General features: G+C 38.4%; 1 protein-coding gene across 2 annotated transcripts in view; it reads right to left on the bottom strand.

The window, feature by feature from the left end:
- LOC126263738 (protein PRRC1-like) overlaps positions 1–15,946 on the bottom strand; it is a 77,436-nt gene that overhangs the window by 9,854 nt on the left and 51,636 nt on the right. For both annotated transcript variants that reach the window (XM_049960919.1, XM_049960918.1), the window contains exons 4-6: positions 9,841–9,943; positions 9,505–9,672; positions 4,265–4,454 (exon numbers count right to left, since the gene is read on the bottom strand). In XM_049960919.1, the coding sequence (XP_049816876.1) occupies positions 4,265–4,454; positions 9,505–9,672; positions 9,841–9,943 (461 nt within the window). The remainder of the gene's footprint in view (positions 1–4,264; positions 4,455–9,504; positions 9,673–9,840; positions 9,944–15,946) is intronic.

The raw sequence follows: 15,946 nt of genomic DNA, 5'->3' as shown, positions 1-15,946 counted from the left end.
TTCTCCTGGCAGACACATCACACACACTACGAACGCATTCAAAAATCAACGTACGATTCGTTCAGATATCAACTTAGAATGTGTTCAGAAATTTTAAAAAACGAACAGGGGTGCTTTTCAAAATCATATGAAGAATCAATAGATGAATGTGTGCTGGATGCTAGGCACTTTGTGAAACATAGTTTTTCTCTTCAAGAATATGGTGGGTGTGACAAATAATTAGTGACCCATATGAGCTGCAAGATGCAACTGTTTCCTTTATGACACCCTACTGTCCAGCAAATTCTTTCAAATAGCTGTTGTCAACAGATCAGTGTGCAGTCCCCATTTCTGAAGTACAGTTCTTGTTGGATTGTCTTTGTCTTTGTACAAATTCAGCTCAGCTATAAAAGTTCAATGAGGAGGAGATGGGGAAAAAAAAAAAGCAACCTCTTTTCAGCACTGCAGTATTGATTGTTACAGGGTAGGCTATTTTAATTCATAGAATGTCATGCAGAAATAAAGGCATGACTGAAGACAATAAAAATTGAGAATATCAGAAACAGAAAAATGTATGTACAAAGTATTTTCTATAGTTAATTTTTTTATAACATGTTTGAGGAAAATGAACAGTTGTTTTCTCACTCAGCTATAAGGCTACAAAATAATTATTTTGACTAACATATGCTTGTTTTGCGTTACGTTTACTCAAAATCAGCAAACCATTTAATTTTCTTTAACCTTGAGAGTATTCTCAAATTTCGCATCACCAAATATTGCTGACTCTAAAAGTGCCTTCCATAAGTACAATGACCAACTAACGTACCCTGCACTTTTTAGAATATTCAGGCTGGGGGTTTTACAGATTTTCTCATCTTTATGTAGAAATATGAGGGTCATTTTTAAAGTAAGAACAGATCTGTAATGGAGTTAGAGAAACTTTGTTTACAAGCATAAATTGTATCACAAACTACAACATGCACATTTCTTCAACACAGTCAATGGAACATTTAAACATTGGTCTAGCATCAAAGAACTCTGCTGCCTGACATGTTAAACAGTTAGTAACAGTTTCTTTGAAGACGTCATCAGTTTCCAAGCGCTTTCCACCAAGAAATTCCTTAAGTTTTGGAAACAGATGAAAGTCTGATGGTGCTAAGTCACGACTGTATGGTGGATGAGCCCGTAATTCCCAATAAAACTTATTCAGTTGCATCTTTGTTCTTGCCGCAACGTGTGACTGAGCATTGTCATGAAGCAGAACGCTGCCGCTAGAGAGCAATCCCCACCAGTGATTTTGAATAGCACGCCTAAGTTTTAATAATGTTTCAAAGTACCTCTCAGCAGTTCGCTTGCTTAGCTGAGTAGTAATGTGTTTGTCTACCATGCAGCAGGCCCCCGTTCGGTTACCAGCCGGGTTGGAGATTTTCTCCACTCATGAACTGGGTATTGTGTTGTCCTCACCAACACACAAGTCACCCAGTGTGGTATCACCTGAAATAAGACTTGCAACTCAGCGGAAGAACTTCCCGGAGGGGGTCTCCCAGCCATGAATGCCAATGATCATTTCATTCCATTTATGTCTCAGCATTTGTCATCATTCCCCTTCGCAAAAAGTCTAACAGAAGAATGCCTTTCCAGTCCAAAAAAATTGTGACCATGATTTTCTGTGTTGAAGGTCTTGTTTGAATTTTCGTGGTTTCATCAAGGAATTTGAGTGACGCCATTCACTGGATTGAATGTAGTGTGCAATCACGTGTGATCACCTGTCTCAATATGACTCAAGAACTTGTTACCATCCTTATGATAGCACTCCAAAACAGACAAAGAACATGCCATTCCCATTGTTTTGTGTTCTTCAGTCAACATTCTCGGCACCCATCTCACACACACATTTTCTGTAGTGAAGTTTGACTGTAGCAATGTGAAAAACTATTGAATTGCCTCATAAACTTTTCATATCAAGTCTTCAGTCCTGACAATAGACCGTACAGATCATCCTTCATCATGAACATTTGTCCTTCCTTCATGAAACAGCCTAGACCATTTATGCACAGTTCCATCATTCATTACACCTGCACCATAAACTTCAACAAGCTGTTGATGAATTTCCGCAGGACCAACTTGGCTGCGACTTGCAAGTGAGCGGGTAAGGCACGTTTTCATTTACCCAGATTTGCTGGACTCATCGCGATACATGGAACAATCATGAGAGGAGGCAGCATGGTTGCCATTGCAGTTGATACAGCGGGGAGAAGAGGGCGGACAATTGCCCTTGCGAGCATCCCTACCACAGGTTACACATTTGGCCGGATATCGACAGGACACTCGAGTGTGGTTGAAACGATGACACTGGTAGCAGCGCATCAGGTTATGAATGTACGGTTGGACTGTGATAACTTCATAACCCGCTTTGATCTTGGACAGAAGCACCACTCCATCAAAAGTGAGAAAAAGAGCGTGTGTGGGCACTAAGGACGCATCTACCTTTTTCATCACCTGATGGACTACAATGACACCCTGAGCAGAGAGGTAAGTTTGGATTTATGCCTCAGTCAGACCATCGAGCAGCCTAGTGTAAGTAACACCATTGGAAGAATTCAGAGCTCTGTGGGCCTCTACATGAACAGGATAACTGTAGAGAAGTGATGCTGCAAGGAGTTGTTGTGCTTGAGACTCAGAAGTAGTCTCCAAAAGAAAAGTGCCATTGCCCTTTCCGAATAAGAAATGGATTTACCGTTGTGAAGGATTGACTGTCTTCAGTACGTCAGTCAAAGAGGAACTGTAGTGCAGCTGGGTGGATCTTTGAATCTTGAGCTTCATTCTATTTAAGTTCGGTAGATGTTGACTGTGATGATAATGATGATGATGATTGGTTCATTGCATGAAAATCCCCCATGACTGACAGCGTCCCCGATGGTGCACTCCTTCCCACTGCGGTTCCCCCCCTCGGAGGGGCCTCACCCACTTTAGGTGATGGTTCACGACTCGGGTCACACCACCTGAACACCTGACAGAGGGACCAAACAGCAATTTGGGAAGGTAGCAGCTCAGGCAATCACCCCTCCCCCATCCTGGCCTGTACCAGGGGGTACGTGCGAACCCTACTGTCGACCCAGGGCTATGAATTACACGTTACCCAGTCACCTATTAAATGTCAGATGTGTAAGCTGGCCTTCAGGAGTGCACAGGGAGGAAGAAGTAAAAGAGGAAACTCAAACACCAAAGTGGACGAAGGACAGGAGAAGGTGAACAAAGAAAGAAAAAGGAAACGAAATACTGTGGAGAGTACTATGATATTGACTACTGAAAATGTAGAATACATTTCCAAAAACAGCCCAGACCTGTTCCACAAGGGAGAGGAAAAAGAACAGCAAGAGAATAGATGTGCAGCACGGAAGGGAAAAGATGCTGCAAAGGCTGGGGCCCTGGGGTAGCCAAGCACGAACCTGCCAAAGACTGGCGAGCTCCCTTGGGGAGGTATGTTACTATGTTACAGGAACTTCTCTGTGTAGCATTGCAGACATGTACATACAGGGAGATACCAAATCAATTCCATAACTATTTTTGAGGTGATGATTAAAACTTAATGACTACCTCAAGTAGTGCCTTACAAATTTTTTGGTTTCAAAACCAAGTCACGATGCACATAGTCAATTTAAGTCTCTCACGACAGACCTTACTCCTATTTTTAGTTGGGCTTATCTACTTATATCTTATGCTGCAGGCATCATATTCAATAGGAGATTATACGAGAGCTTCACAGGACTACAGCAATCTATGAGAACCCCTGAGATGGTTTATAAAATAAATGTCTTGAGGGACCCTACATTCAAGTTAGCTTCATACCAATAAGATGCTATAGGTTTTTTCCTGAATGTTAAAGCTTCATTCCTCCAATAATAATTTATGTAGGACTGAAAAAAACAGCAGAAAATAACAAGAGCGCAGAACAGCTTAACTTATTAAAATTAGATAATCAATTACACGGCAAAGATGACAGTAATTGAAACAACTCCTTCAGACAGAATTTTCTCCTCAAAATGGCTTGAGAAGACAGCAACAGAGAGAGAGAGAGAGCGAGAGAGAGAGAGAGAGAGAGAGAGAGAGAGAGAGAGAGAGAGAGAAGTACTTCCAAAGTTAACACCATAATTATTAATTTATATCCAAGCTGCAAAATCAGAGCTTATAACTCATCTTGACTGGCTAAAAGTATCTTACAAAAACAACAAACAAAAAATAATTTCAATAGTTCAATACACACACTCCTAATGATTATATTTACCTCCAAATTGCTGGCCATCAGGCTTCCAATAGTCACAGCATAGCCCGAACTCAGCAGAGGATAATCAGAAGGTGTGTCATCCCTTGCTAAATCCACAACAGTGGATGGTACAGGTGTTGTTCCAGTAAAAGTGTGTAGAGTTATTTTGTGACCAGGGTCATCCAATGTTAGCAAGCCTAAGTCGTACCACCTGAAAAGAATGAAACAACATATCTAAAAACAATGTAATGCAGTTTTGTTGCATGTTTACACTTCATAGGAAAAAAAAAACATTTGACTTGATTATATTTAGTAGAAATACATTAAATAACAGCTGCCAAGAATACTAAAAGAGGTAAAATATTGAAGCATTTGGCTTTAAATTTGATCTGGAGATAAGGAACAAGGAAGAGAATGAGATGTCTAAATTAAAGGAACGACAGAAAATGGAAAAGGCTCATTAAAACATGGATTTGAAGAAAGGAAACAACAGAAGTGTGGTGGGGAAGCAAAACATACAAGGCTTGAAAACAGTTAACACCTATGTGTCAGACTAGGATTATAATTTTGACCTTTTACTGATTTTACTTGTTAAGCCATTTGTGCATCTGGTCTCTTGTAGAGCTGATAAGCATAATGATATGGTAATTGCCCATTCATGCTTCACTGGTTCAAAAAACTCTATTACTGATCCCACCATGAGCCCGGATATTTTCCTATGCTTTGAATTTTATTGGTTTCTCTCTAGATCTGTAATTTTGGAATTTGTCTCAGAAGCCCTGTCTTGTAAAAGTTCCTGTGGATGATTCGGGCTCTCTCATCTGCTGTGACTTCAAGCACTTCACTGTCCCTATGGTAGTTTAAATATAAGGTACTACTTTTCACAAAAATCACTGGCTTTCATACAGCAGATGTTGCACAGCTGATAAAAACTCATGCAATTATATCTTAACGACGTTATCTATCCAGTCCTTAACATCGTTTCAGTTTTCTGACACAACCAACCACTTGTGCAGAGCATCCAATTTGCCCTACAGGGAAGTGTTCACTGGAGTGTATGTTGTCTTTATTTCCTAAACAGTAATCACAATGATGGCAAGAGAGAAAACTGCACGATTAATTGAGAAATAGAGGCCTTTTGATGTGCTAAAATTGGTGTTCCACAGTTTCTCAACCTGCTTTTAAATCACCTATAAGGAACAGTGGTATGAGACAGTTTATTAGTCTTATCAATGCCTCACTGTCAAGTAGTTTCAGCAATTAATTGGAACATACTTTTATCTCGAGTGATGTGAACCTCTACAACCACTGCCTGCAATTTGACTGTTAGGCTGACAGAATGTGACATGCTTCACTGACAGACAAAAGACTGACTGTTGCATTAACCCAGTATAGACAATTTTTCTGAAGATTGTGCAGCAGTTCCAAGTTTAAACTATCTTCCAAGTGTTAGTGCATGCAGATCAAGAGCATACACCCTGGGTTTGTACGACAGAACAAGTTTGTGGATCCCAACTGATTTACACTTTCTATTACAACACATGAAGATCAACCGACAAACAGTAATTTGTGAAAACCAATACTAATAAATACAACTTTAGGAGATGAAATTTATCTTTTGTGAAGACTTAGTTGTGGAAGGCGGTCCCACCTTGGGAATGTAGCCTGACAAAACAAATATCCAAGCCAATGCTGGCAAATGGATTTCTATTTAATCAGCACCTAATCAATTCCCCAAAAAATCAAGATGGTTGGGCAATGGACTAAAAGGAATACTACTGACAGTGAAAATAAAAAAAAAATGCATTTATGTTAGTTTGTTTTTCATAAACCATTTACAATGATGTCAACAAATCCTGAAAGCTCACCTGTACCATTCAAAGAAAGTGAGCAGTGACAATATCAAATGTTAACACCATAAATTAAAATTCTGTTAGCAGCAGATGCATGGACTTGTATCCTGGCAGCTCAGTGGATAAGTATCTGATTATGAATTCAAAGTCCAGTGTTCAATCCGCAGTTGGTCTTATGATTTTTTTTTTTTTTCTGTCCTTTGTCATTTACCGGTATTTCACATCTGACAATACAGTATTTACTCAATTATAAGATGAGGTTTCTTCCGCAACTCATCACTTGAACAATACAGGATCACCTTACATCCACAAATTAAACTACTGCTGCTGAGGTCAATACTTTTACATTGTGTAAGAGATTAAAACAGTTGTTGCCTTAATTTACGGATGAAGCTTTGGTAACTGAGATTACATACAGAGTTATCTTGAAAAATTCTGAAAGCTTGGAAGGGGAACACTTGACACCAGTTTGTCTGAGAACTAGGGCAAATATGGGGAGGGACAGTGGTAAGCGAACAGCGAATTTCATCACGTTGCTAACTACAGGAATGCATACAGCATATTTCGGCTTTTTGCCTGGATCCATTTGTAGCTGGAATTGAACCAATGAACTGGGCATATACTCAACATTAATACAAATTTCTGCAGGAGATAGTAAAAGTCTAGATAGGAGCCAGTGGTGTACTTGTGTGTTTTATGGAGTAATGTTGTCAATGGTCACCGTGAGGTATGATAGGAACAAAACTGGGTGGTGTTCGCACATTATGCATTGAAAATTTGTTCCACAATGATCAATCAATCTGGTTGCGTGCTCGAGAGACTCTCAAGCAGCATATTCATTGGGAAAACTATGGACAAACAAAAAGAGGTGTGTCAATTGCTGGTTCTAAGCTGTCAATGTGATAGTAACAGACAGGCTATCTGTTTGGAAACAAAAGTGACGGAATACTGTCACATTCTCACATCCATAAAGATGAAAAATTTGCTATGTATTCAGAGAAAACAGTTATGTTCTCCAGCATCACAGTAACTACAACCTCGGACATTGCAACATAATCAGAAGAAGCAGCAAAATATTTGTGCCAACCAAAATTGTAAATTTTAATGATGCCTGTTTCCTCACAGCAATTTCAGTTGTGCTATTGGGTACCGCTGTAACCAAATTACTGATACCACAGACGACTGGCTTAGATAGTAAGCAGAAAAGGGAACTGAAGATAAAAGTTAAAGTACACCACTTTTTGTTTACTTTATTTCTCCTGGTAGAAACAATCGGTAAATGGCGTAAGTTTAGAATAGGTGTATTGTTAATATTTTTTATGCAGATATTTCGTATGAATAGAACAGTTTGTAATTTTGATCAGTCAGAATATGGTGAAAATAAAATTTTCTCAAGGAATCTCTGAAAGAAGAAAGGGGATAACTGCGTATTCAGGGTCATCTTACGCTCATAAATACATTAATTTATGTGTGTACTTGAAATATCTCACCAAACTGCAAAAGTCAGAGGAAAGAAAGAGTGTATCACCTCCAACAGAACATGCTTATATAGTGATCAAACCACCCTTTGAGTTCAGGTCACAGGGCTTTGTTTTTACTTATGTATGTGGACAGGCAGATGTTTCAGGGTGCTCAACATCTTTGTCTTCAGTATCACATTAAGAATGCCAAGTATGGCAGTTCTTGAAATATTAGATATAAGTGAATACAGATGTCATGGAGAGAAGACCACAATATTACACTACATAAACGCGGTTGGCTGATCACAAAATTAAAATGAGGTGGACTAAGCACCTGCCATTAATAAAATCCTGATACTTCAGGGTCTTTGGAGCATACCAACTTTGTATATTGTGTTCTGCAGTAGAAGAAAGAAAGCGGATGATGATGAAAGGAAGAAATGCCACATTTGATGACATGAAACTGGAGAGAAGAGTCTGCTTCATTAGTAACTGATCGCCTGATGTCACTACGCTGCAACCTGTAATACCTCCTTTTGCTACTTTTTTTTGTATGCATCCTTATGAGTACACTCTTTCTCCTGACACCTCATATACTTGTGGACTTGAATAGTTCGAGATGTATTCGGTTCAAAATCAGCACAATCCAGTATATTGACTGATCAACACTCTTCATTTTTTTATGCAGACCAGCACATGAATCTAAGTGAAACGAATATGCTAAAACTTATGAATATACAAAACACAGAACAACAGAGTAGGTTAAAGGAAGAAGACAATGACGATTAGTTTTCCCTGACAGAAGCATTATGGTCTCTACTTTGCAGGAAAATCAATGCGAAGTAATGACAATGTGGTTCCCTGAGTTATTCCTTTGCTATACTGCCCACTATTTTGAAAGAAATCTGATCAGTGTCTGTAAGAAGTGCTTGATTTTTTCATTACTACAATGTCTTAACTGTATGAAAACAATACTTTCTGATGACATAAGGAGGAATTGTGTGTCTTGAACCACTAAACCACCCCAACCTTCCTCCATTAGGCTTTGGTCTTTTTCCACCAGTGAGCAGCAAGAAGGTTGAGTTTAATGTCTCATCAGTATTCAGTTCATTAGAGACTGGGAACTAGCTTGCATTAAGCAAGGATACAGCAAGATATTGTTCAGGACCTTCTGAGGGAACTATCCTGGTATCTATCTGGGAAACTACAAAATCTATATCTACATAGATACTCTACAAGCCAATGTACAGCATGTAGCGGAGGTTACCGTACACCTCTACTTGTCACTTCACTTCACTTCACTTCACTTCACTTCACTTCCCTTCCCTTCCCTTCCCGTTCCACTCGCTAATACAGCAAGGGAAGAACAACTGTCTGTAGGCCTCCATATGAGCCCTAATTTCTCTCATCTTCATGGTCCTTATATGCAATGTATGTTGGTCACAATAGAATCGTTCGGCAGTCAGTTTCAAATGCCGGTTCTGTAAATTTTCTCAATAGTATTTCTCAAAAAGACCATTACATCAGAAAAAAACAGGTAGGGATTTAAAACCATGGGGAATGGAGCTTGAAACCAAACTCTGTACATCCTACATAGTACTCTTGATAGTTTGTTATAAAGTTTAGACTGTGAATCTAAATTTGTAAATTTGTGGTAAGATCTTATGGGCCCAAACTGCTTAGGTCATTGGTCCCTAAGCTAACACACTACTTAATCTAACTTAAACTAACTTACGCTATGGACAACACACACATTCATGCCCGAGGGAGGACTCGAACCTCTGACGGGGGGAGCCACGCGGACCGTTACAAGACACCTCAGACCGCACGGCTACCCCGTGCGGCAATGAGAATCTACATTTCAGCAATAAACAGCAGAATCAGACAAAGTTGCTGTTTGGCACTAACTCATGCACAAACACAGAGCTAGTATGTAACAGTTACTCACTGTCCTTCAGCAGCCTCCACAATAAAATTTTCCACAGCAACTACAGGTTGGTTCTCATGAACTTTACCACTTGTACGAACTGAGTGTATCCTTTCGTCTGCTGCTTTGAATGCCGAGCCATAACCAACTGGTTGTGCAGCAACTGTTACTGCTTGTGCTGGTAGTCCCCTACAAAATATGATCTTTAAAATATGTGATAAACATAAATAAAAACTTATGCATACAGATATGAGTAAAGAGATTCCATAGAATACTTTACCACTATTTTATTTTTTCATTCTGTTCCGTGCCTATGTTAAAGGAGACAACAGCACAAAAACTGCACAACAGACTTACGTAACAGTAGCTTTGCCAAAAACTGCCTGGAAAGCTTCTCTAACTGGGCTTATTTTAATTTCTTTGTCTGATGCAACCACAATATCAATATCACCACCAGAATCTAAAACAGAAAGAAAAGTTGTAGAAAATAAATGATAGTATGCAGCTTATCTGCAGGACATGGTCATAATGTTCCCTTTGCAGCCAACTGCTTGGCTTCACGTAATTGTCTGTACATACAAATTTGTGCTCTGTAAAACCTGATGGTTTGTGTTTATACAATGGCTTTATACTTATATTTAAATTTATGCTGTGCATTTTTTCCCTGTTACAGTGTAACCAAGGTTTTTTTTTTCTCAAATTTTACATGGGCTACTCTAACAGAAATGAGCAACTTAAAAGTATTACATCAGAGTTACAAGGAAAAATTGGTATTGATGTCCAGCCACTGGCCACTTTCTGTGCTTGTGTCCTTTCTTTTTTGGTTGACGTGACATCACACTGTCATACAGTCTGGAAACTTCTCTTCCACTGTCACTCTTGGGTTTAATTTGTATGATCAAAATTCTTGTACAAAATTTGTCACTATTATTCTTACAGGGTGTATACACAGACAAGGAGAAAAAATTCCTGGATCTCCCTGTTAAAAATACATTTTCTCCTGGGTGAAAATGCGCTTTTGCCACGTGAAGTGACAGACAGTATACTTTCCCTCGGAACTGCAAAACTTATCCTTTGATAGGATATGGTTTTATACAGCAACATAGAATGTCCCAGCACTTTAGAAAACAATACTGAGGGGGAAAAACATGTTTTGGAAAGATCTTTGATGTGCAGCAACATGTACGCTGCATACTTTCGTATTACGAAAGTATAAATTCGAATTCCACCAACAGGAAAAGTTAATGGTTTAAATTAATATACATAGTGTTGCTACAAGAAAAGCAAAGCTTTCGCATATAATATTTGTCTCGAAGATTAATAAGCTACAAGAGAAGCTAAGCTTTCACTTATAATGTTGATCTGTTTAGCACATGGTACACTAAGATAAATCACACAAATACGCCAGCAAGATTTTTAATACCGATATAAATCTCTGATCTTCTGGGCTCGAAATTTTTCTAAATGGCTCATCATCAAAGAGTTGATTTTTAAAAGAGACCAAACACACCGTGATTTGAGAACTCCATCCTACACTCTCGCACACAGTTCATCTTGCGTAAAAGGAAATTTACTTTGAAAATAACGCTTTCCGAACAACAATTCACAATATTTTCCTGTGACCTGTTACAAATAGATTCATTTCAGCAGTTGTCACAGAGCACCAGATAAGAGGCGTCACCGTGCTTGCATAGCTACAGTGATGTAGGGAGCCCGTATATTCATACGTGTAAAACATTAAAAGATCTTACATTACATCATAAAAGAAACAAGATCAGAGGATACTCCAAGAGCCTCAGAATTTTATGAACCATACTAAAATGCATAGTTCGCCTTACAGTGCACATTTGTGTGTCCAGATTCTCAATGATGTGGCCTTGACCAGATAGAAGCTTTTCGGTGTGGTTTTCGGGACGTAAATTTTTGTAAGTACCAGTATTGTATTATCTCATGTTTGGTTCTTTATTATGGCATAATGCCATATGTGCTAGAAGATGAAAATGTGCACCTGAAATGCAGCGAACAGTAACATAGTTTACCCTTCCGTAATTATGTGAATGTATTTTAATTCACTTGATAGCTCCCAGCCACAGAAATCCATCTTGTTTTCATTTGACATGAGAGCAGTAAACGAAGAGGAAACAGAAAAATCACTAAATGTAAAACCGGGTCACGTGGAGACTACACTATGCACGCATTCAAAAATCAACTTATAATTCATTCAGAAATCAACTTAGAATGTGTTCAAAAACCAGCAGGGATGCATTTCAAAATCATATGAATAATGGATAGACCAACGTGCGCTGGATGCTTTGTGAAACAAGGCTTTTTTTTCTTAAGAATATGAATTTGCCCCCTCCCCCGAAATTGCTGCCCAGTTCAGATACCGCAGTTTGCCCTCACTCCCCATTAGATCCAGGCCTGCTGCACATGCATGAATCTGGCAGCTTGGGCGCACCAGTAAAATTTTTCCAGGTACCATGTGGCTGGTTGCTGCTACTGCTGCTTACACAGCCAACAGCCACATTTCTGTAGCCAGAAGTGGGAGAAGGTACTACTCATACACGACTCAACTGCGCGTGTGCATGCGCCCGCTCGTAACTGATTAAACGAGTCTAATGTAAACAGTTGTGATGTCACACGCATCGAAGGCAATTTGTTGTTATGAAGCATTGCATAGTCTTCCGAAAGCCTTTGACACATTTTTCTGTTGGCAGATGCTTGTATGAGCACTGTGTTATTTTATATGGTGCATTTCCTTTGCAATTTAAGTTTTATTTTGGTTTTTTCGCTCGTTCATGTTTTAATGCTGCAGTATTATTCTGCAGTAGTGGATACAGTAATATCCTTTGTTAGAGTAACGGTTCTTATAAGTCAAAATTACAAAAATTTAACTGAAAACTAAAACAACGAAAAATTCCCGGAATTCTAAATAATTCCTGGATTTTTCCGGGTTTTCTCCCGGATGAAAAAATTTCCGGGTTTTTCCCGGATCTCCCGGTTGTCCCAGGTCGTATACACCCTGTCTCACAGACCTGTCCCCTTGTGTATAGTAACTGAGATTGCTTTATAGGTATTTGGCAACATCCTTGGTACTTATCTAAAACAGGCAGTTTTCAATCCATAACCTTATCAATGTTCTGCACACACTTTTTCACAAATTAACAATATAACTAACATTTCTTTCATTCACAAATGTGATTCAAAATTAACTGTAAAATTTTTGTGCAACGAATGTCAGGTATTTATACTGTGTGTGTGTGTGTGTGTGTGTGTGTGTGTGTGTGTGTGTGTGTGTGTGTGTGTGTGTGCGCACATGCAGATGACTGGTGAATCCTGACTACTTATATGAATATTTTTGCCAGATAGCCTGCAGTGCCAATAATTTGTCAAATTGAAGTGAATCACTTTCAGAGAATGTTCCATAGTGTATCAGACTCTCAACACAAACAACACATACTGTAGATTTTTGTGGAGCCATTTCGGTGGCCTCCATTCATCTTGCAGGTGACACAGAAATAGTGCATAAAGAAATCTGTGTGTTTATTTTGCATTGCCCTCATACATAAATATATAAACAGTTGCTCTGTATTAAATATACGATACAGAAAATGAGATTGCTAGGTGAGAAAAAATATTATCGAATGTGTACCACTGAAGATGGTACTGGAGGTCTCTCATTCTTACATGCTTAAGGAGTATACAGTAATTACTGTTATTTGTGTGACCAAGATTATGTAGAGAATGTGGCTAACAGAGAACATAGTGTCACCAAATTGCAGCAAAACACAGTGCACAATTTCAGACATTGTGACAATCTTATGCAACTCAATGTGTCATCTTTATGGTGAGTGCACTCTATCCTTTACCTAATATTGTTGATATTGCAACCCGGAGCTTCCATTGTGTGATATTTTATTATGACATCACGGACAAATAATCAGAAAAATAACAACATTTTAAATTCTTAGGTGTGAACAAAGACAAATATTTTTCTTGCTAATATCGTATTTTTAATATCTGCACAGGTATTACAATGCCTGGTAAACAACACAGACGGCACAAGGTACTGTATGGGTGGCTCAATAGAATAGAAGCCCACAAGAAGAAATGAAAACTTGCCATGCAAATCAATCTACAGGGAAGCAGAAGTCCGAAACCATGTACAGATGTGCACAGGGATAAACACAACACATGACAGATGTAGCTGACTGGCACCGCTGGTTGACAACTGAGCACATGGAAATGGCACGTAGCATGAGGTGCAAGGCAATGTCTACAGTGGTTGAACTCAGTGTTAGAACTGACCCACCCAGCTTACTGCAGCAGATAGGTAAACACTTCCAGCAATGGGTCTGCCCATACGACGCATTATGTATGTCCACAGGGCAGTTGCCCACACTATTCTGTCACGATAACCATGATAGCTCATCTCCTCCAGTGTGATGTCCACTAGTTGTGCAGAAATTGAGTGCTGATATCTTAAACATAAGAATAGTCAAGCCACCACTGACATTTTTGGCTATTGTTGAAATGTGATTAATACAAGGCCTGCTATTTTGCATGAGATTTCATGATTTACAATGTGGACTCACTCAAAAGTGTTCACTAACTCACTGAACACTAGATGATAAAACTATCTGCAATGAAATAATACTTCACTACAATTGTACAGAAATGTACACATTGCTGTGCACGTTTAATTGTCAATAGCTTTCTAGCATAACAGAAAATGAGAGGCAAATTTAAAGTGAAAAATTTTCTTGATGCAAATTCCTTTCACTCTGTAGATGAGTTCCACAAAAAAGTTTAGAACCATTTGTAGTTATGATACATGCATATACCATCAAAAATATATTTATTATTTTTTTAATCAGCATTCTATGAAGCAAAAGAGTGAGAGGCAGAGGGAGGGGTAAGGGAAGAGCATTCTGTATGAATAACAATGAAATACGAGAGTCTTTTGTCCCAACAAGATCATTAGAATATTTTACTGGAGCAGTGTTGCACAGCCTCAAAATACGGAAATAGTTTCATGTTGGACCACCTGAAGTTGCTAGAGAATATACCAATTATTGAATGGCTAGTATTGTTCACATATCAGTTTTCAAGTTAACACAGAATAAAGAAGTTCAGACTTTGCCTCACATGAACTGAAAACTTCAATGGCACATTTTTGTCATGGGCTGTCATTTGAACTTATTCGACAGAACATACAGTTTATCATGAAAGTTGATATTAACTGCATGAGAATGACCATATGGCTGACACTAGTTATACAACAAAGGTTACATTTTTTAGCCACTTGGGATTCCCAATTTGAAACTGCTGTATTTCAAGACATCATTAGACACTGAAAACAAGCTGAGGCTGTGCATGGCAGGGGAAGAAAATTGGCTGTTTCATTCATTAAACTACAGAAAAACTACATCTGGATGAAGATTTGAACCTCATTCTTGCTAAATGCAAGTCCAGATGGCTAACAACAGCACCATCTTGCTTGGTGGGCCTGTGTCAGGATGAAGATTTGGTGCTATTATTTATATTTTATACTATCAATTGACTTGCCCAAGAGTCATTTAACTTCAGCAATCACAGGTACTTAAACTTCCATAGTACTACCATGTACCACAATTTTTAGTCATTTGTTTTGTTTAAAAAATGAAATTCCACATACACATTATCTCCATTTACACAAAGAAAATAATGTCCAAGAGATTTTCAAAACTAGTATCATCCTTTACTCTTAAGCACAATGATATCACAAACTAAATGATAAACTCATCAGAAATGCTAATGTAACTTAGTATGCACTGGTGAAAGGTTAATAAAGGCAACAAAATTACTCTGAATTTGCTGTGAATAATGAGGTACAAATAGATTAAGAGGTTGAATTACTCTCATGAACCTGACATCAGTTGACTGCAGCACTCTGATTTTTAAACTTTCAAATTCTTTGTAATTAGTCGCCAATCATTCAATGAGTCGTCCACAGTTGGTGGAAGGGCTGCCAGTTACTAATCATTTCACTTAATTAATAACCAAATATTAAAAAAAAAAACATTTTAAATTATCATTTTTTGTTGAGACTGAAACAATACATAAATTTGGTACAGTTGAGTGTTGAATATCCAAACAAACTGGGGGGGAGGGGGGGGGGACATCGGTGTTTAGTAAACCAGTTTATCTGGATAATCGAACTGTGTACTTTTATTTACCAATAAAAACTGCAAACATTTATAAGTACATGGATCTCTTCTATTATTACCAAGGAAAGTACATAGGTATGTACATAGTACAGCCAAGTAAAAGAAAAAGTAACACTTGCGCATTTTGCATATATAGCATGTACTTATACAATCAATACTAAAAAATATCCTTTCATTTTGATATGTCTGAGCAAGCCTACCTGTTAAAGAGCAGCTAAGTCATGCACTTTTTTCAGGAAAGGTATCCGATGCTG

Source organism: Schistocerca nitens, chromosome 6 (genome assembly GCF_023898315.1).
Source record: "Schistocerca nitens isolate TAMUIC-IGC-003100 chromosome 6, iqSchNite1.1, whole genome shotgun sequence".
Lineage (NCBI taxonomy): Eukaryota > Metazoa > Arthropoda > Insecta > Orthoptera > Acrididae > Schistocerca > Schistocerca nitens.
The sequence above is the reverse complement of the archived record's forward strand: the minus strand, read 5'-3'. Positions and strand labels throughout refer to the sequence as shown.